The sequence below is a fragment of the Triticum aestivum genome, chromosome 5A (genome assembly GCF_018294505.1).
Source record: "Triticum aestivum cultivar Chinese Spring chromosome 5A, IWGSC CS RefSeq v2.1, whole genome shotgun sequence".
NCBI classification, from domain to species: Eukaryota; Viridiplantae; Streptophyta; class Magnoliopsida; order Poales; family Poaceae; genus Triticum; species Triticum aestivum.
Window position 1 is genome coordinate 560,813,563 of NC_057806.1, and position 22,467 is coordinate 560,836,029.

General features: G+C 46.1%; 3 protein-coding genes and 1 non-coding gene across 4 annotated transcripts; 1 reads left to right on the forward strand and 3 right to left on the reverse strand.

The window, feature by feature from the left end:
- Positions 1 to 552: 552 nt before the first annotated feature.
- LOC123104770 (ATP synthase subunit alpha, chloroplastic) lies at positions 553 to 3,968 on the reverse strand. Its single transcript, XM_044526653.1, has 2 exons — positions 3,835 to 3,968; positions 553 to 3,011 (listed from the first exon to the last, which is right to left on the reverse strand). Exon 2 carries the CDS (start codon positions 2,511 to 2,513, stop codon positions 999 to 1,001), a length of 1,515 nt encoding a protein of 504 aa, XP_044382588.1. The 5' UTR covers positions 2,514 to 3,011; positions 3,835 to 3,968; the 3' UTR covers positions 553 to 998.
- TRNAR-UCU (transfer RNA arginine (anticodon UCU)) lies at positions 792 to 863 on the forward strand. Its single transcript has one exon. It is a non-coding gene; the product is annotated as a tRNA-Arg (tRNA).
- Positions 3,969 to 4,953: 985 nt separating the features above from the next.
- LOC123104771 (ATP synthase subunit a, chloroplastic) lies at positions 4,954 to 7,226 on the reverse strand. Its single transcript, XM_044526654.1, has one exon. The coding sequence runs from the start codon at positions 6,107 to 6,109 to the stop codon at positions 5,249 to 5,251; it is 861 nt and encodes a 286-aa protein (XP_044382589.1). The 5' UTR covers positions 6,110 to 7,226; the 3' UTR covers positions 4,954 to 5,248.
- Positions 7,227 to 11,133: 3,907 nt separating this feature from the next.
- Positions 11,134 to 13,125, reverse strand: LOC123104769 (trans-cinnamate:CoA ligase, peroxisomal-like). Its single transcript, XM_044526652.1, has one exon. The coding sequence runs from the start codon at positions 12,985 to 12,987 to the stop codon at positions 11,290 to 11,292; it is 1,698 nt and encodes a 565-aa protein (XP_044382587.1). The 5' UTR covers positions 12,988 to 13,125; the 3' UTR covers positions 11,134 to 11,289.
- Positions 13,126 to 22,467: the final 9,342 nt, after the last annotated feature.

Genomic DNA, 22,467 nt, shown 5'->3' on the forward strand with positions numbered 1-22,467 from the left:
CTGGCCCCAGAAGAAGAACTTTGCTAATACTAATGATCTTCAGAAGGCCGGAAATTTGCTAGTCAAACGGCACGCCCACTACGATTCTGGTAGTAGAATTAACATCCGTAGGTTGCTTCATGATTGAAGTCGTTGAGGTGATGTATGTTTCGGTGTCCGATATCTTTGTATCTTGTTTTGGGTGTGTATTGTGTGCAATGATATGATAGCGTGTGTTTGTGTCGGTTTGTTCGATGGATACTGGTTGCTATATAATATAAAGGCGGGAAACCCTTTTTCGTCAAGTTGACGATGATGCGTCGGTTCCATCCATCCATTCGAGTGACACTCTCTCTCTCTCTCTCTCTCTCTTTCTCTCTCTCTCTCTCTCTCTCTCTCTATATATATATATATATATATATATATATATATATATATATATAGTATTTGTATGGATTTCTGGAATTGATAATCATAGAGGAGCCCTCTTTACCATTCTGTATAAATGGACTATTCTATTTGTATAGATATTGGTAGAGGGGCGTATCCAACCCTCTTTTATCCACTAGTTACCCCTCTTTAGTTTAAGAGTATAGAGCAGTTTGGTAGCTCATAAGGCTCATAACCTTGGGGTTGCGGGTTCGATTCCCACTACCGGCTCCATACTCCTTCTTTATGATATATGCATGATATAATATATACATCATGCATTTGTATCTGGATTTTTTGATTTCCTAAAAGAGTTTTGGTCTAACAGTTTTTTCTCGGAAGAAGAAAAAAAAATAAAAGAAAGAATAAAATATGAAAGAAAAGCGTCCATTGTCTAATGGATAGGACAGAGGTCTTCTAAACCTTTGGTATAGGTTCAAATCCTATTGGACGCAATCTTATTTCTATCTATTCTTTAAATAACTATACTAAACTAAAAACAAAGAAAACTTTTTTGCATGATTCAAATGAAAAATCTTTCTCAACGATTCCTATTCTACTAACAAGAGTAGACATGCAAAATTTATTTGTTACTGAAGAGAAAACCGTTCCAGCTGTTCCTGAATAGCTTCCTTCAAAAGGATTTCCGCTTGCTCGGTGAATGTCTTGCTAGAAGATATAATTTCTTGGAATTGAGGTTTAGTATCTTTTAGATGTTTACGTAACTCATCCAGAAATTTATTTACCTGTTCAATTTCTAACGAATCAAGATATCCTCTTGTTCCGGTATAAATAGTAGCTATCTGCTCTTCCACTGGGAGAGGATTTGCCTGGGATTGTTTAAGCAATTCCCTTAATCGTCGACCCCTTGCCAATTGATTCTGACTTGTTTTATCGAGAGCAGAGGCGAATTGTGCAAAGGCTTGTAACTCTGCGAATTGAGCTAGTTCCAATTTTGATTTGCCAGCTACTTGTTTCATGGCTTTAATTTGAGCCGCGGATCCTACTCTGGAAACAGAAATACCCACATTAATAGCGGGTCGAATTCCGGCATTGAATAGATCCGCAGATAAGAATATTTGTCCATCTGTAATGGAGATTACATTAGTAGGAATATAGGCGGAAACGTCTCCAGATTGAGTCTCAACTATTGGTAAAGCGGTCATACTTCCTTCGCCTAAAAGAGAATTTAATTTAGCGGCTCTTTCTAAAAGGCGTGAATGCAAATAAAAAACATCCCCTGGATAAGCCTCACGGCCGGGAGGTCTTCTTAATAGAAGGGACATTTGGCGATAAGCTTGTGCCTGTTTGGAGAGATCATCATAAATTATTAAAGTATGCCGTTCGCGGTACATAAAATACTCAGCCAGGGCTGCTCCCGTATAAGGAGCGAGGTATTGTAATGTAGCAGGTGAATCCGCCATTTCAGCTACTACAATAGTGTATTCCATGGCCCCCTCCTCATGGAAAGTAGTTACTACTTGAGCTACGGAGGATGCTCTTTGACCGATAGCTACATAAACACATATTACACCTTGCCCTTTTTGATTGAGAATTGTATCTGTGGCTACTGCTGTTTTGCCAGTCTGTCTGTCCCCAATAATTAACTCTCGCTGACCGCGCCCTATAGGGATCATCGAATCGATAGCAATAAGCCCTGTTTGAAGAGGTTCGTATACGGAACGCCTGGAAATTATACTTGGAGCAGGAGATTCAATTAAGCGAGATTCGGAAGCTATAATTTCGCCTTTCCCATCAATAGGTTTAGCCAGAGCATTTACAACACGACCCAAGTAAGCCTCACTCACGGGTATCTGAGCAATTCTTCCTGTTGCTTTTACAAAACTTCCCTCTTGTATCATCAACCCATCGCCCATTAATACAATCCCAACATTTTTGGATTCCAAATTCAGAGCAATACCCCTAGTACCTTCTGCAAATTCGACTAATTCACCTGACATTATTTCACCAAGACCTATAATACGAGCAATCCCATCCCCCACTTGAACTACGCGACCTATATTCTCAATCCCTACTTTCCTATTATATTGTTCAATACGTTCGCGGAGAATTTTATGAATTTCGTCGACTCGAAGGGTTGCCATTAGTGTTTCTTGACTCTTTTTTCGGAAGCAAGGGGAAAAATAATGCCTAAATTCTAAACGAAAGTAGAAGTTCAAGGCCTAATTAATTTAATTATCTCTTCCATTCCAGGGACCCGAGAATGCCAATATTAGCACGAATCGTACGGAAATGTAACTCGGTATTCAAACAACTATTCAGAGTTCCTAGAGCTCCTTGTACGGCCTGTTGGAAAACCCGCTGTCGGACCTGATTCATTGCCCTTTGTTTTTCAAAATAAAGGGTTTCGTTTTTAGACTTTTCCAATTGTTCCAAACTAATAGAAGTAGCATTAATCAAATTTGCTTTTTCTCGTTCTATCTCAGAGTATCCATTCATTCGATACTCATCCGCTTCTAGTTCGACTTTCTGTAATCGAATCCGAGCTTTTTCGAGTTGCTCAATGGTCCCTCTACGCAATTCTTCTGAATTTCGAATAGTACTCAAGATCCTCTGTTTTCGATTATCTAATAAATCTTTTAATGAAAGTAGATTATTTTGTAAGTTTACAACTTTTATGATCTCTTCCCGAACCAAACATGAATCTTTCGATTCATTTGGCTCTCACGCTCCTTATTTTTTTTTTTTTCTATAGCTATTTCCATATCTTTTTTTTAAGTAATGAGCCTATCCTCTATCTTCTTTTTTATGTTTATATTTCAATATACCGAAACCTATATAAGACTAGATAAATATTAAGAGGACTCTTCCGCCTAGATAAAAATATATCATGGTCAGCAAAGTTGTTTCTTTATTTTTATTTGCCCTCTTTAATAATTTCAATTTCATTAAGAAAAACTAACTAAATAAATGGAAAATGAAAATTAATAGAATTCTTTTTTTTTTTCTTCAAATCCAAAAAATTTCTCTTTTTTATACATAGGTCGTCGATTCGGCATTGGTTAAAAAAGGGCAGGGTGCCCCCTTTTTTTTTCTAGTAAATAGTTCAAACCATTTTATCGATATGAGTGTTCTATATCAGATAAATTTTACATTAGCTATTTCCCGTTTAAATTCGGTACTAATACTAATATAGTTGTAGAAAGAGTACCTCTTTTTGCCTGGACTTCAAGCAGTTTAGCTTTAACCGTGTTAATGGTCTCACATTCTTGGTTTATAGAGAATCAAAGTTGATTTACCAATGAGTCGCGAAATGCTATGGTTCTTCCATATGATTTCTGAATTTATTCAGAAGTAATTCGTCGAGATCGTGCACCCTTTTCTTATTTATCCGAAAAATACTAAAAAATATTATAAAGTGCAGCCGGATAGATCCAATCTATTCTTGAAATAGACAACTCGCACACACTCCCTTTCCAAAAAAAATCAAAACACCAACCACTACAGTTAGATTTATTAGATTTGTTGCTAAAATATCGGTATTAAGCCCGAAACTGCCAGCGGATGGCCAGTGAGCTAAAAAAACGAAAGAATGGGTTACATTTTTCATATGCTCTCCTCTTATAGATAGGACGAACAAAGAACAAAGTTTTTCGATCACTTACTTCGCTCGCCCTTTTTTGATCGGTTTTTTTAATGCAAATAGATTCAATCTAGTAATTTCTTTTAGATTAAGTCTTACGTCTTGTTTGACCGGTGAAAGACTTCCTTTGTTGAAATGTTCTGTTCCCAAAATTCCTAAAATAAAAGGAAAAAACTTTCCACTTTCCTAAACTAAGGACGGGAAATAAGAAGGTGAGCATATCTTCTAAATTAATAATACTCAACTCAGCCCTTCCTAGAATGGGGTATTATCTGTCCCGATAAATAGATAATTCCAGGAGTAATAAATAGGAGTAAATTAAATAAAGTATTGATATAATTGGAATTGCGGAAGCAAATACCAATTTACTAAAAAAAGAAAAAAGTATCTAATCGAAATCGAAAGAATTTTTTTTTAAGATTAAACAAAAGGGTTCGCAAATAAAAGCGCTAGTGCCACAACTAGTCCATAAATTGTTAAAGCTTCCATAAAAGCTAGACTAAGCAATAAAGTACCTCGTATTTTACCTTCTGCTTCTGGCTGTCTCGCAATACCTTCTACAGCTTGTCCTGCAGCAGTACCTTGACCAACTCCAGGTCCAATAGAAGCAAGCCCTACGGCCAATCCAGCAGCAATAACAGAAGCAGCAGCAATTAGTGGATTCATGGTGAGTAGTTCCTCGTGTCAAAAAAAAGAAATGGTTAAGGATACAATCAACCAATAAATTCTTACTTCTAAGCTCTATTGGGGAGAAGTAAAGTAACTAAAAAGTACAAATTGAAATCAAATTGAAATGATAATGTGAATTGTCCGAACTACATAGAAGGGAATTCCATATCCATATATCGGATTAGATAATGAATCTAACCTAGGAATATATAATATAATATCCTATATATACATTTGTTTCTTCTATTTTGTTTGCATATTTTCTCATTTTCTATTGAATCGGATTCTAAAATCATTGCTTAAAGTGGAAACCCGCATAAAAGAGGACTCCACTTATAGACATTAAGGATATTATAGTATAGATCTAGCCTGACTCCACCCTCCTTAATGCATATATACTTTGAAAATTCCATAATATAGTCTATTCTATTCTCTCTCCTACAACTCTAGGCTATATATTCATACGCATTTCTAACTATTTTTTTGCAACCAAGCAGATTATCCGGAACCATGCATGAATTGAGCTAAGCTGCAAAAAAAAAAATACTATTTCCAAAAATAGTCAATTCAATGATGACCCTCCATGGATTCACCTATATAGGCTGCGGCTAATGTTGCAAAAATAAGAGCTTGAATACCGCTTGTAAATAATCCAAGAAACATGACCGGTATAGGGATTACTAAGGGGACTAAAGAAACAAGAACAACAACGACTAATTCATCCGCCAATATATTCCCGAAAAGTCGAAAGCTAAGTGATAATGGTTTTGTGAAATCTTCTAGGATGTTAATTGGTAAAAGGATTGGAGTTGGTTTAATATATTTCTCGAAATAGCTCAATCCTTTTTTGCTAAGACCAGCATAAAAATATGCCGCTGACGTGAGTAAAGCTAAAGCAACAGTAGTATTTATATCATTCGTGGGCGCTGCTAATTCCCCATGGGGTAACTCTATAATTTTCCAAGGTAAAAGAGCACCCGACCAATTCGAAACAAAAATAAAAAGGAACATAGTTCCAATAAAGGGAACCCAGGGACCATATTCTTCTCCAATCTGAGTTTTGCTCAAGTCTCGAATAAACTCAAGGACATATTCAAAAAAATTCTGACCGTCGGTCGGGATGGTTTGTGGATTCCGAACAGCTATGACAACTGAACCTAGCAAGATAGTAATTACGACCCAAGAAGTGATGAGTACTTGGGCATGAATTTGGAAACCTCCTATTTGCCAATAGAAGTGTTGGCCTACTTCTACACCCGATATATCGTATAACCCCTTGAGTGTTTTAATGGAACAAGGTATAATATTCATATTGTCCTCTGATAAAAATTGAACTTCAAAAAAGGAATTCTTTTGATTCAACCATCTCTTTCTCAACTCAGCAACTTGAAGTATTAATCTTATATTTAGGATACCAAGAAAGCACATCAGATCATAATATATATCAATACCCTCTAATATATATCAATATTCCCCTTCTTTTTTCTATGCAAAAAAAATTCTATGCAAAAAAAAAAGATATAGTAAAGTAAGTGATTCCATAAATTTACGCAGTTGCCCAAGAATTCACTATATATTCTTAATCAACGATTTCTTATATAGAGAGAACGGCCCTCACAAATTGAAAATACTAATTTGTTAAGAATCAATCGAATTGAAGTCATAGTGTCATCGTTGGCTGGAATCGATATATTCGCGAGATCCGGGTCACAATTTGTATCGACTAAAGAAATAGTAGGAATCCCCAAAATGGCACATTCCCGAAGAGCTATATACTCTTTTTGCTGATCAAGGACGATCACAATGTCTGGCAATCTCGTCATATATTTGATCCCGCCGAGATACCTTTGCAAGGTAGATAATTTTCTCTTCAAGATTGCCACATCTCTTTTTGGGAGATGGTGGAATTTTCCCATTTTTTCTTCTGCTCTTAAGTCTCTAAATTGAGAAAGTCTAGTTTTCGTAATCGACCAATTCGTTAACATACCACTGAACCACTTTTTATTAACATAATGACAACGAGCCCTTATTGCAGCTGATGCTACTAAATCTGTTGCTCTTTTTTTGGTACCAACAATTAAGAAACTTTTTCCCTGACTTGCTGCATCAAAAACTAAATCACAAGCTTCTGATAAAAAACGAGCCGTTCTAGCGAGATTTATAATATGAGTACCTTTACGCTTTGCCGAAATGTAAGGGGCCATTTTAGGATTCCATTTCTTAATACCATGACCAAAATGAACTCCTGCTTCTATCATCTCTTTCAAATTAATGTTCCAATATCTTCTTGTCATTTTTTCCACACTTCCTTTTTTTTTAATCCTACCATTCCATTACGGAATTTAGTTCTTTTTGAAGATTAAGAAAGATCCGAAATAGCTTGAAATAAATAATAATTGTTCCGAGAGAACCTTGTACTAAGATAAGAGTTGGCCATTGATACATGGTATAAACATAACCACCTTAATGAATTAACTGACTTGTTTTACTTATTAAAATAAAAATCTTAAAAATCTAAAATTTGACCTGTTAGTGTTCTAAGTTCAAAAGTATATATATATATATATATATATATATATATATATATATATATATATATATATATATATATATATATATATATATATATATATCGTCGGTGGCTACTCCGAGTCTCCGCACGGATCCATTAGCTCCGACGACGATCTGCTCTACTCTGCTCACACGTGATCAGACTAGCATGCTGCTATTAAAAAACAAATATTTAGATAATACCTCCGTCCTGATTTATTAGTCCTCTTTGTAATTTGAGCCAAAATTTGACCAAAGATTTAACTAAAAAAGTTGTAATGCATGTCAACAAAAACTATATCATTGGATTTGTAATTGAACATACTTTTCAATGATATAATTTTTGGTGACATGCATGAATATTTTTTAGTTATATCTATGATCATAATTTGGCACAAAATACAATGATGACCAATCCATTTATGCTTAGCTTTTAGACGAATCTTTAGTTTTTTTTCTTGAGGATCAGACGAATCTTTAGTACTGATGGTAGTACTAGTAGTACATGAGATGTGTCAAATCTGGCGTTAGATGCGCAGCTGGACGGGTCAGGCGGTCCGCCGGAGTGCGGCGGATTAGTTTGACGGTGTGTCCGCGTGCATGGCCCGCGCCACCTTCTCCGGCTAGATCATGCCGCCAGTTCCCGCCAGAACCGGGCATGCAATGCATGTTCCATTTCTCGCGACGAAACAGCAGCTGACAGATCGAGCATCGGCGTTTCACCTCAGCAAGCTAGTGCAGGCGTGATCGTTAATTAAGGATCGTGCGGGCCGCGTAGCACTGCCTGTCTCTCGATGCCAGAGCGTTTGGTGATCATGTGTTGATTGCAGACGTGCCTCCCCAGCTGAAAACCAGCTTCTACTCTGATTGTAATGTGATCCCAGTTGCTAATTAATCGATGGATGAGGCCGTTCTAGTTCTAATAAATAAATAAAATCTTTAGAAAAGGTGTATGTGCAATGAGCAAAGTTACTGTGAACTTCACCACACTTGCCACAAGCATACATGCTCTTGTTAGGTCACTACATACTGTGAACTTCACTACACAAGCTTACAAGACTTCACTACATACCGCGAACTTCACTACACAAGCTTACAAGACTTCACTACATACTGTGAACTTCACTACACTTACCATAAGTCAAAAAAAATTGAATAAAATAAATGTGTTCATTGTCACACCCAAATGATACATGCAAATTTTCAGAGAAAAAACTTAAACATTTTGACCTGTGCCAAAAAAAGTCAAACGCCAAATGTTCACTTAATTTTGTTTTTCAATCGACCAAGCACTGATGTCCCATATGGCATGAAAATTGGCAAGCACACTTGCTACACTAATATGTACATCTACAAATAAATTTCTGAATTTTAAATGTATTTGCTATTTATTTCTATTTTACTGTTCATCAGAGAGCATATGCTTCCCAGAGAGCCAAAAGTCCACGTGCAATATGTTGTAGTTACTTAGCAATAGAGAAACGGAGTGTCGTTGATGAAAAATTGAAGGACCAACTATATACAAGTATTTCCGGAGTTATACTAAAACCATCCAACACATATACCGTGTCTACGAAGGGCACAAAAATTTAATGAAGAAAATAACTCATGACCTACGTGCATGGATTAACCGTGAGTATCGCAGTCATGAATGACTTTTAACGGTTCTCTGTCTCGCGTTACACGCGCGCGCGGGTGGTGTCAGCTGCATACGCGGAAAGCGGCAGCAAGTTACTCTCTCCGTAAACTAATATAGGAGTGTTTAGATTACTACTTTAGTGATCTAAATGCTTTTATATTAATTTACAGAGGGAGTAGTTAATTACAACTACTCATAGCTGATGAGAAAGAGAAACAAGAGCCACGACCACGCGGTCCGCATGCAGTGGATTAATTAGATTAGAGACACCTATGTATAGCTGCAAAGCAGATGTGAAGGAATGGATAACCCGCGGTTAATCATGTGGATGGGACGTCTTGAGCTTACCATGCATGTGATATGGGCAACGCTGCAACACTGCCCACCTGATTTTCTTTTTAGTTGCACTTGATTAATACTACCTTCGTCCTAAATAGATAGGTGTCGGTGATCTAATATAAAGTTGTACTATAAGATAAATTATTGAAATACACTCTGAAACAAAGAGAAACTCGAAAACTTAGGGAGTGCAGTCTTGTTTTGTCCTTACAGGAAAAAAAATATTAGGATGCCCAGGGAAGCATTGGATGTGAGCACACAACTCATCTCTAGTTCGTGCACTGCCTATTGGTCGTGGCTCTTTGGGAAACGCTTGCGTACGGCACGCCGGCTGAACGCTTCGGCCGGTCGACTCCCTCGTTCGTGCACTGCCTATTGTTGGAACCGGCTTCTTGATTTGCTGGAATCGATGTCATGAGCGGTGCACATATGCTTCAACAGGGTGTGCTGTGATAATGTTGGAACCGGCTTCTTGATTTGCTGGAATCGATGTTGCGAGCGCATCATTTTGCTGCAACCAGCCGCAGAGATTGCTGGAACCGGCGTCTAGAATTGCTGGAACGGGCTCCTTCTTCGACGGCGACCATGGTGACCATGATGCTTTTTTGCTTCTTTTTTGTTGCAACCGGTATATGTTTTTCCTGCGATCGGTGATTTGTTTTGCTACAACCGTTTCATTTTTTTGCTACATTCATTCACGGCCGAGCTGAGTCCCGTGACGGCGACAACTTTTCTTGCTACAACCGTTGTAGTTATTGCTACATTCGTCGAGGATTTTTGCTACATCCTTTTTTCATGGAGAAGCTGTCGGCTCGACGACGGTGATGATGATTTTTTTTGTTGCAACCGTCGTTGCTTTTTTGCTACATATAGTCATTTTTTGCTGAGATTATGTGCTACATCTGGCGACAGAAGACGGCGAGTGCGGGAGGCTAACGCGTGCGCGGGCGGTGCTTCGATCTCCGACGAGGGGATTATGACGAGGGTCGCCGGCGCTCGCCGCAGCCTCTCTCTCTCTCTCTCTCTCTCTCTCTCTTCGACGCGCGGCGGCTGCTCACGGTGCGGGAGAAGAAAGAATTAATCGAGGAGGAAGAAGAAGGGGACGACGCACCGGGGGGGGGGGGGGGGGGCACTTAATCGTGCGGCCTAGGATGCAAGCATCGTGTGGCTGCCGTGCGACCGACCCAAATTTGGGCCGATGCGCCAGCGCCTATCAGTGCCCTTCTTCTTTGTGTTGCTTGCTAGCGCTCTCGCCGTTTACTCCCGAGACCTTGACGCGTTTGAATCCTCTTCTTCCCTCCCGGGACCTTGACGCTTTGACGTGTCGTCCTCCTCTCCCTTCTCAACCCCATCACCCCCCTCCCCCTCCTTTCTCAACCCATTGCCCTCCTCCTAGATCTATCACTGACGTGGCGAGCGGACACAATGTCAAGTCTGAGCATTGCCATGTCATGACCAAGCATCCGCCAAATCCGACAGGGAGGCCAAGTTTTCTTTATCTCTCATGGTAAGGATGGTGGCATCCCCTTCCTCCCCTATCCTTACCCAAAGGTATCACCGCATCAGAGGTTCACTTCCTTGGTCTAGCCTTCGTGAATTTTAATTAGCATCAAATATTATTTTGTTTCTTGCAAAAAAAATCAAATATAATTGTGTACTCCCTTCGTAAAGAAATATAAGAGCGTTTAAATCATGATCTAAATGCTCTTATATTTCTTTACAGAGGGAGTAATTAGCAACAAATATTGTTCTTAAGAAGATAGAGGACTGGTTAGCTCCATGATTGTTTTGTTTTCGCCCTCAATTCTCAAGGAGAAACGTGTACAATGGACTTGATTAGATCTAGGTAGAGCAGAGCTACGGTGAAAATTGCCACACCATCCAACAGTTAAACACACAGTGCATTTTCAAGCATTTTTTGTTTATCTACCCACTCAGAATAACCAACATATTTTGCTCAAAATAAATAAATAACCAGCATATCTGCTAAAAAAAGAACCAACATACTGTATTATCTTCACTCTACTTATTCAGGGGAGGCCGAGCGCTGTTACTTCAGGCCACGTCAGCAGCCAAGAAGTCAAAGCCTAGACAATGCGGTCAACGTGGCGGGCCGGGTGGGGTCGGGCTTCTTCTTGTCGGAATCTCTGGGCCTGAGCCCGCGCGCCCTCTCGCGCAGCGCGAGCTTTTGCACCTTGCCCGTGGCGTTCTTGGGCAGCTCGTCGACGAACACCACCTTCCTCGGCACCATGAAGTGCGCCATCTTGCTCCGGCAGAAGGCCACCAGCTCCTCCTCGCTCACCTCGCCGGCGCCGGAGTCGAACTCCTTCTTCAGCGCGACGAAGGCGCACGGCGTCTCGCCCCAGTGCGGGTGCGGCATGGCGACCACCGCCGCCTCCTGCACCGCCGGGTGGCCGTACAGCGCCGCCTCCACCTCCACGCTGCTGATGTTCTCGCCGCCGGAGATGATCACGTCCTTGGACCGGTCCTTGATCTCCACGTACCCGTCCGGGTGCACCACGCCCACGTCGCCCGTCAGGAACCACCCGCCGCGGAACGCCGCGTCCGTGGCCTCCGGGTTCTTGTAGTACCCCTTCATCACGCTGCTCCCTCGCAGCACGATCTCTCCGAGGGTGGCGCCGTCGCGGGGCACGCTCGCCATGGTCTTGAGGTTCTTGATGTCGGCCCCGGCGAGGGAGATCGCACTCACGCCCTGCCGTGCCTTGAGCGCAGCGCGCTCCGGCGCCGGCAGCGCGTCCCACCGCTCCCGCCACTCGCAGACCATGGCCGGGCCGGTCGCCTCAGTCATGCCGTAGGCGTGCGTAACATGGAACCCGAGGCGCTCGACGCGCTCCAGTAGCGCTGCCGGCGGTGGCGCGCCGCCTGTGAGCACCTCGACGGCGCGGGGCAGTGGGTTGCGGTTGGCGTCGAGGAGGACGTTGAAGAGCACGGGCGCGACGCACATGTGGGTGACGCCGTGGTCGGCGATGGCGGAGTACATGGCGTCGGCCGTGGGCGCGCGGACGCAGACGTTGGCGCCGCCGCGCGCCGCAATGCCCCACGTGAAGGTCCAGCCGTTGCAGTGGAACATGGGGAGCGACCAGAGGTAGACCGGCTCGTGGCCGACGCCCCACTGGAGCAGCAGCCCGACCGTGCTGAGGTAGGCGCCCCGGTGGCTGTACACGACGCCCCTGGGAGCCGACGTGGTGCCGGAGGTGTAGTTGAGCGCGACGGCGTCCCACTCGTCCACCACCTCGCGCGGCGGGTGCCTGTCCGGGTCGCCGCGCGCCACCAAACCCTCGTATTCCAGCTCGCCCACGCGCGCGCCCGTCGGCGCGTCGATGTCGTCGATGACGACCAGCAGCGGCAGGGACGACGAGGCGACGCTCTTGAGCGCGTCGGTGGCGACACGGATGTACTGGTAGTCAACGAACAGGAGCTTGGGGGTGGCGTGGCGGAGGATGGCGGCGACGCCGGCGCCATCGAGGCGGGTGTTGATGGCGTTGATGACGCCCCCGGCCATGGGCACCGCGAAGTGCATCTCGTAGAGCGCGGGGGTGTTGGGCGCGAGCACGGAGACGACGTCGTTCCGGGCGACGCCGAGCGCTTGCAGCGCGGCGGACAGGCGGAGGCAGCGGTCGTGCGTCTGGCGCCAGGTGAAGGCGGTGCCGCCGCAGACGACGGAGGTGCGGTCGGCGTAGACGGCCGCTGCCCGTGGCAGGAAGGTGACCGGGCTCAGCGGCACGTGGTTGGCGTCGCGCTTCGGCAAGCTGTCCATGGCCGGTGGATAGATGGATACCAGTTTTCAGTACTGATAGATTCCTCACGTGTTGGAGGATCGACGGGTGATCTGATCTGATCCGATCTGGTCTGCGCTTGAGCAGACAACGAGAGATGGAAGCAGTAGCGAGGAGGAAGAATGGTGGGTGTGTTTGTGTGGAGCGGAGGGGCGGGTTGCTGCTTATTTATAGTGTGCGCGCGGGAGAAATGGACGCCTCACTCTCTTCATATTCCTGGTAGCTACCACGCGGGTCTTAACGAAATTCAAAGCTTAAACCGTGACGTGTTTGGAAGTGGAACTGATTGTGTGTGGTAATTTACCTCTCTTGGTTATTACATGAATCTTCTTCTTCTTCTTCCTTTGAAAAACTTTCGACATATTCATTTTCAATCATGACAATACACCAAATAACAGAAATAATAGAAACTAGTACAATCTAGACAACCCGACAACGAATACAAGCACTGAAGCGAGCCAAAAACATGGTAAACAATTAGAAAGTCATCGTGCTAAGACTTTATAAAACCAACGCACCAAAACAACAATCATCGTCAATGAAGAGAAGCGTAGATCGAACAAACCCAGCATGAAAACACGCGAATATAGACGAACAAAGACCGAATTCAACTAGATCCACCACATTTCAATGGGAAAAGAGGGCGAATCCGCAACAAATTTGTGATGAGGAAAAGACAAAAGAGCCGGTACTCACCGTTTGTTTTGTTTATTGAATCGAATATAAAAAGGCGCACACGGTATGATATCACGTTTATGTTGCTTTGAAGTTCCCGTGGCATTCATCGGAAGAAGTTGCCATGGGCATGATAGGTTCCTTTAGTTACGCGAGGAAGAAAACAAAACACAAGTGTATCCTATCCTCGACGGGACGACCGTATGCATTTGTTTCCCGCGCTCATGAATCACGTACGGCCGGCGCGCTCACCTTCCTCCCTTGAGCATCAAAGTACACGACTACCATACATACACACAACAAAGAAAAATACAATGGATACATTCAGACATGCTCATTTCTCAAGTCCAGCCTTGTGCAGGGAAGCAGGCGTGCATGCATAAAGTACGTGTGAAGAGGAAGGCCTCACTAAGCATACCCTAAAGAAACTGTGTGAAATGTCGTTAGTTGTTAAGCTGGAATGTTAGAGCAACTTTAATGGGGCGACCCAAACGGACGGCGCATTTGTCCGCTTTTTATCCGTTTGAGTCGGCCGCCCGCCCGGCGTCCACCCAGTTTTGCATTTGGGTCGGCAATGCGCCCAACGCGCCGACCCATTTCATGTCCGCATTCAACTTTTGAATAAAAAAAGGCCCGCGACCGATCATCCCAGCGGCCATGTCTCATGCCGGCACCATGCCAGCACCGGCATACAATGCCGGCTTCAAAAAATACCACAGTTCCTGCTGGCGCACTCGCTCGCCAGCCGGCCGGCACACATGCCAGCACGCAAAAAATGGTGGGACTTGGAATTCGACCACGCCACCGCGGCTCCCGTGATCATGCCGGCACACCTGCCGGCATACAAAAAGATGGCCCTCGACGCCATAGATCAGTCGTCCTGGAACTTGAGCATGTCGGCCTGCATCTTCTCGAACCACGGCCTTTTCCCTGGCGACAAGGCGTTGAGATCCACCTTCATGATCTCCACCCCGGTCATCATGCTTGCAAGAGCCACTTCTTTCGCCTTTGTCTTGGCGTTGGCGGCCTCGATCTCTAGCATCTTCGCTTGCTTCTCGGCCTCGAGCTCGAACATCTTGGCTTGCTTCTCGACGTCAAGCTCAAGCCTCCTCCTTTGGATCTCCCTGAAAGCGCTCATTTGCTCTTCTTTGAAACGTCGGCACTCCTCCTCCTTTGAGTCCTTCTTATTCATCATGCCGTCCACGCTTGTGATCAAGGCGTTGGTGGCCGCATCTCGCTTGTCCTCCTTCTTGGAGTTGGTCTTCCCCCGCGGTCGTGCCGGCTCGCCCTCCCCAACATCCTCCACGGCGCCCTCCCCCCCACGTGACTTGAGTGCAGCATATTGTGCCTTGAACTTCTCTTCGTCCTTGATGACACGATATCAACGGGAGAGGTTGAAGCACTTGCCATTGTGTTGAACCTTGAATGCCTCCAAAGCTTGAAATGCCTACAAAATGTTTTCATGCAAGCATATGGGCAAGTGATAGCAAATGAAGACGTAAAAAAATGATCCTGATGGCACAAAAGAGGTCGACTTGCTTGCTATCATACCATGTCTTGCACGCCGATGCCGCTCACGGGGCGGGCCTTGACGCTCTCAAGGGTGGCACAAAACTTGTTGCACTCTTGTTGGATTACCCTCCACCGCTTGGAAATGGAGACCCACCCGCGCGTGCTCACAAATTGGTAGGGCAGAAACTTCTTGCGCTCATGAAACTCGCGGTGCACACGAGTCCAAAAGGTTGAATGCTTTTGCTCGGCGCCCGTCTTTGGGTCTTGTCCAATGTCTCGCCAACACTCGCATAGAAGCTTGTCCTCGGCAGCTATGTACGCCTTCGTGCGTTTGCTCTTGCGCTTCGGCTTCGGCCCGGCGGCTTGGTTGGCGAGCTCGTCCTCGAACAAAGGCTCCACTTTGATGTCGCACTCGTCCTCTTCCTCTAGCCCATAGTCGTCCGGGAACTCGTGGTCGAGGGGGAAGCCGTCCAGGTCGACGCCGACCTGATCACGCATGAAGGCCGCCTGATAGGGATCATAGCCAGCGGCCGGCGTGAACGCCCCGCGGCCGTCCTGGCTTTGCGTCTCGCCAGGATCGTAGCCAGCGCCCGGCGCACCACCCTCGAAGATGAGGTGTTGCATGTAGTCCTCGTCGGCGGCGGATGGCATTTCCTCGAACAGGTTGCGGGCGTCCGGGAGACCGCCAGCCGGTGTCTGTCGCGCGCGTTTCCTCGCGCCGCCGGACGACGAGCCACCGACCACCGGGGTGGCGTTGAGGTCAATGGGCGCGGGCGCGGGTGTGGAAAGCGCGACCACGCTCACGTTGGGTGAGCACTCCCCGGAGAGGCGGGAGGCCTGCGGGTAGACGTGGAAGCCGGGGACCGGGTTGCAAGCCGATGCGCGGGGTGAGTCGGGCACCATCCGAGGAAATGCCGACGAGCCGATCCTGGCCGCGGCGACGGCGGCTTGAACGAGGTGGTGCTGGCTCGTCCTCGAACAAGCTGAAATGTCATTATCTGTTCTTTTGCCCCCCCCCCCCCCCCCCCCCACCCCCGACTCTGCTTTGTCCCCTCACCAATCTCTGTCAGGCTCCGCCGCTGTGAAGAACGGCATCGTCGCCACACACGCCACACATGGCTGCTACGATTAATACAGACGCGCGATGCATGTAGGCAGGCACGACCGGAACGGCAATCCACTCCTTCCGTCAAACTTTGGATTTGGTATGCGCTTTTTTTTAATGGTTTCAACTGCCCAGGTCGTTCAACTCATCGTGTACGAGACCGACCGATCATAGTAAAAATTTCCAGTCACCTGAATGAATTCCTCGGACGACCGTGAACGAGAATGCAAGAGGTACGTAGCCAAACGGTTTGTTTAACCGCTGGATCGATCGATCGCATGGTCATGCACATATATTGACGGTGTCGCCCCCACGCGCCGTGGACGAGGGCCGGCCAGCCGGCAGCCGTGGACCCGTGGTTGTTGAAGATGGTGAAAAACGAAAGGACCGCCTATACCTCAGGTATCTGGGGGAAAGAACGGCGTTCGTTGAATATCTCAGCTCTTGGATGCAAAAAAATGAACAGTTGGATGAGCGTTTTCAACCTCTCGGTCGTTTCATTCTCCCACGAAGAGATCACACGCATCTATTCCAACCATCGACCTGCCCTGCCCTACCCTATTCGCTTGCCTCCACCCTACGGTCGGCTGCCCCCCTCCCCGCCACCTCACTGCCCTGCCCTGACCCCCCCCCCCCCCCACACACACATACACACGCACACGCACACACACACCTCAATCGTCGTGTTTGCACTGCCACGGCCATCCCTCTAAGCCCCTTCCCCCTGCCCGGTCGATATACAGCAACGGCAACGAGCATCGTGCCCTTCCAACCCTCAACGGTCAACCTGTTTCCTAGCCTCTACTTAGGACGTTGTCGCTCGTCTCCATCTTTAGTGAGGTCCTGGTTCAGCCTTGTCGGCACTGGCGGAGCTATGTGAAAACCAAACCAGGCCGTGACCCGCCCTACTTTTGATCAAAAATACATAATTGTAACAAGGCCCAGCCCACGCACTACAACACAGGTCCGCTGCAGCACCCAGGTGTAGCATGCATTCAGTTTGGCCTGCCCAAAAATCTGTGTGCTCGTCGGTGTTGACATTGTCGCTCTTCACGCGCCCTTGTCTTCGGCCTCATCCCAAAAGTGATTCATGCGAGCTAATTTTCAAGTAATAACCGAGAAATAGCAAACGTGAAAAAGGGAAGAGTTTCATGCATGTTTAACTCTGGTGAAGTGCATTTCTCCGGCCGTTTTATGGGATGGCCCAAAGAGGCAGTCCTAGCAGGTCCACTAAAAAGGGCTCGGACCATAAAAATTTTACGGGCGGCCTGCAAACCGCCCGCTATTCCGGTGTATATGCTGGATCTGGGATGATTTAGGGTTCATATCCCGCGGATCCCCCATCCGGCGAGAAATCCCGCAAACTCTAGCCTCTATTTTTGCCGTGTTTAACCACCGGAAATTTCCGGAGATGGTGTCAGCGGGTGACGGTCATGGTGGTCGAGCGGGTTTCGCGGCCGTGGGTGGTTCGGCGACCCGCCTTGCAAACGGCCCAACGATGCGGAGGCCGAGAGCTCCTCCCTCCACCTGTAGGTGGATGAACGGTGGAGGGGTAGCAGGCGCTCGACCCGCGCCCCTGCTCTCACAGCGCCGGAGCTCGGGCGTGGACAAACTTCCGCCGCCTCGACTGCATCTTCTCCTCTCCGCTCAAGCGTCGCCGGGAGGCGGAGAAGGCGCCGTGGTGGGAGGCCAAGGAGGCCGCCGACACCTGAGATGAAGCTGCGTCCGTGCGTGTCCCGACGCTCTTCGAAGAGCACCAGCTTGCGCACACCCTCTCGAGCACGCTCATGTAGCACACCCTCCACGACAACCCGCCTCCTCCCGTCGACGACGACAACAGCGATGACAGCGTCGCCGGGAGGCGGAGAAGGCGCCGTGGTGGGAGGCCAAGGAGGCCGCCGACACCGGAGATGAAGCTGCGTCCGCGCGTGTCCAGACGCTCTTCGAGGAGCACCAGCTTGCGCACACCCTCTCGAGCACGCTCATGTACCACACCCTCCACGGCAACCCGCCTCCTCCCGTCGACGACGACAACAGCGATGACAATGGCTCCGGGATGAGGAATAGAGTAGTATGCACCCCTGTAGTATGAACTACCATATGCTATGTTCAATTTCCGTATGAACTTTGCTATGCTATGTTTTATGTACGTACTATGATGAACTATGGTATGATATGTATTTTATGTGTGGACGAACTCCGGTGATCTAGTTTTTAAGCACAAACTACTAATTTGAATATGTCGGCTCGGTACGAGGGATCTGCTCTGGTTGAGCGTCTGGCGTCCTGCAAAAACGTTTCCAGGACACTGTAAACGAGTTTTGCGAGACGGCTGGTTGCGGCATCTGCTGGAGATGCTCTCATTGGTGGTGGCATCCGACCTGCGTATTTTGGGGTCTCGTGAGCTAGACTGGTCAAGCGCATGCAGGAACATGTGAGGTGGATCGAGCTTAATGCGTTAGTCCTGCATGTTTTCTCAATGCAGAAACATGTGAGGCCGATCGAGCTTAATGCGTTGGTCCTGCATGTTTTCACAGACAGGGGGTTAAACTGGCAGTGTGAGATCCATCCTTTCCGGGAACCTGCGAGCCATTCCCTTTTGAGATGTTGACAAGTTTTCCTTCAACGAGGAGGACCTAGGTATACCTAGCTAGCTGGTGATTGGTCGATGGCTGAGTTTTACGTTGCTCTCTCCCTCCACGGTCCGTCCACCTGTGCTTTACTTGAACCAATTGATTCAACGACGATGACCGGCCGGAGCGATGATGAGATCGATGATGATGCATGTCCACGTCCAATTGTGCTAACGGCGAGAGACGACCGGCGCCGCCCGGTCCATGCAGAGTCCGTCTTCAATCAAGTCTAGAGTTCAGACCGATGATGATCATGTGTTTCGTCGTCCAAACATGCATCCTGGGCCCTGGCCACAACATCCTCGTAATTTAACTGGATGATGCATGTACAATTACTACTACTTCTCGAGAGCAAACTTTGGCTGTCATATACTGTATCACATCCCCCCCCCCCCCCCCCCCCCCCTCTCATAATATGGCACGTATATGGTGCTCCAGACATTGCCGCACTTCTCATCAAGTGGCACAGTGACGGAGGACGAATTTTTGTAGGTAGCGCGGACTCTAAAGCATAAAAATAGTCAATGCAAAATGTAAGTAGTTCATGAAATAATTTCTTTCATGTGATATATAGGAGCGGAAATTCGCACGGGCACGCAGGTGCGGGGACCTGCCCGGCCGCTAGATTTCTTGGCGATTCACAGGAGTAGTTAGATTCCGCGCGAGAGCACAGTAAGTTTTCAGTTCCAGTCGTCATTGAAACTAAAGATTTTGTATCCGAAACTTGTGATTTTCACGCTCACTTTAACCAAGTTTCATAGATAAAAAATTAAGATATTTTTTTTTGTCGGTCGTGGGCACAAAAATCATAATTTTATCGTTTCCGCGTACTAAATTTGAAGAGTTAAAACTTAACATTTATTTTCAAAATTTATCAAAATTTATTCAAAATAGATCTTGTTTGAAAATCCTCGTCACGAGAAACACTAATATGAAAACAGAACTTATTTTTGAACTTTTTATTCAAAAATTAAAATAAAAATAAAAAACCAAAAGACAAACAAAAAAGCAAGCGCGAGGGACTCGGTGCCCCTGCACATGCATAGCACAAATCCTCTCCCTATATAGGAGTATTTGATACTACACGTCGATCTTGTCTTTCATAACGATTTAACCCAACGTGGAGGAGGCCGTATTTAGTTTTCTCCCTCCTGAGTGGATTACTTCCGTACTCCGGTTCATGTTATTTGTCGAGCTAAAAGCAATCCTAAAAGGATGCATTCGGTTGTAAGTTGTAACAAGTCCGGATCGTACTTCAAAATATAATATAATTTGAGTGTGATTTTTATACAACGAGAAACTCAACGGGTAAAAGAGGGCGAAATCCCAACCAATTTCTGATGAGGAAAAGACAAAGCCGGCACTCACGGTCTGTTTTGTTTATGAATATAAAAAGGTGCATACGATATCATAGCATGTTATATTGCTTTGAAGTTCCCGTGGCATTTCCATCCCCGGAAGAAGTTCCCGTGCTATGATACGGTTCTTTAGTGATTTGTTTGTTTAATTACTCCCTCTGTAAACTAATATAAAAATGTTTAGATTATTAAAATTCCCTTCGTGAACTAATATAAAAGCGTTTAGATTACTACTTTGATGATCTAAACGTCTTTCACTGGTAGAAAAAGAGGTTTCCGTCCAGCCCCATTAGTCGCGAAACTGTAGGAACCGCGACTAATGAAGTCTTTAGTCGCGGTTCGGCTGACGAACCGCGACCAAAGGCTTGGGCCAGGGCGCTCGGTGGCCAGCTGGTGCACGTGAGGGGCTTTAGTCGCGGTTGGCCAGGCCAACCGCGACTAAAGGTGCCCAAAGGCCTTTAGTCGCGGTTGGCCTGGCCAACCGCGACTAAAGCTCCTCCCCTATATATACCAGTTCAGCGCACTCACTTAGCCATTTGGTGCCACTTCTCTTCACAAGGGGGTGTAGGTTTGCTTTTGGTTCCTCTTATGCACACAAGGTGTTTGATGAAATGCCCAACAGCGTGAAACAAACATGATATGAAGTGTTGGAGCCACACTTGAGGTTCCTCCTCGATCGCGGTTAGCAACTTGAACCTTTCATGCATGTGTGTCATTGATAAAATATGCATGTGTGTTGTTCATTGTTTAATTTCTATTGTTTATAGCTAGTTACTTTAACAAATGCATGATGGTTAATTATATATTTTATATTATAATAATGCAGATGAATCGGCAATGGATGTACGGTAACCGACTCTCCCGCGAGTTCACTACGGGTTTGAAAGATTTCCTCGTAGTGGCTAATGCGAACAAGCAGAAGGGTTTTGTTATCTGTCCATGTGTTGACTGTAAGAATCAGAAGGGTTACTCTTCGTCGAGAGAAGTTCACCTGCACCTGCTTCGGCACGGTTTCATGCCAAGCTATAATTGTTGGACCAAGCATGGAGAAAGAGGGGTTATAATGGAAGAAGATGAAGAAGGGGATGATTTCATCGATGAAAGCTATCTTGCTCATTTCGGTGATACTTTCATGGAGGATGCTGAAGGTGAAGGGGAAGGTGAAGGGGAAGGTGAAGGGGAAGGTGAAGGTGAAGGTGAAGAAGAGGCACGTGATGAGACCGTTGATGATCTTGGTCGGACCATTGCTGATGCACGGAGACGCTGCGAAACTGAAAAGGAGAGGGAGAATTTGGATCGCATGTTAGAGGATCACAGAAAGTCGTTGTACCCTGGATGCAATGATGGTCTGAAAAAGCTGGGCTGCACACTGGATTTGCTGAAATGGAATGCACAGGCAGGTGTAGCTGACTCGGCATTTGAAAACTTGCTGAAAATGTTGAAGAATATGTTTCCAAAGAATAACGAGTTGCCCGCCAGTACGTACGAAGCAAAGAAGGTTGTCTGCCCTCTAGGTTTAGAGGTTCTGAAGATACATGCATGCATCAACGACTGCATCCTCTACCGCGGTGAATACGAGAATTTGAATGAATGCCCGGTATGCACTGCATTGCGTTATAAGATCAGAGGCGATGACCCTGGTGACGATGTTGAGGGCGGGAAACCCAGGAAGAGGGTTCCCGCCAAGGTGATGTGGTATGCTCCTATAATACCACGGTTGAAACGTCTGTTCAGGAACAAAGAGCATGCCAAGTTGTTGCGATGGCACAAAGAGGACCGTAAGTCGGACGGGGAGTTGAGACACACCGCAGATGGAACGCAATGGAGAAACATCGACAGAGAGTTTAAAGATTTTGCAGCTGACGCAAGGAACATAAGATTTGGTCTAAGTACAGATGGCATGAATCCTTTTGGCGAGCAGAGCTCCAGCCATAGCACCTGGCCCGTGACTCTATGCATCTACAACCTTCCTCCTTGGTTGTGCATGAAGCGGAAGTTCATTATGATGCCAGTGCTCATCCAAGGTCCGAAGTAACCCGGCAACGACATCGATGTGTACCTAAGGCCATTAGTTGATGAACTTTTACAGCTGTGGGGCAGGCCTGGTGTCCGTGTGTGGGATGAGCACAAAAAAGAGGAATTTAACCTACGAGCGTTGCTTTTCGTAACCATCAACGA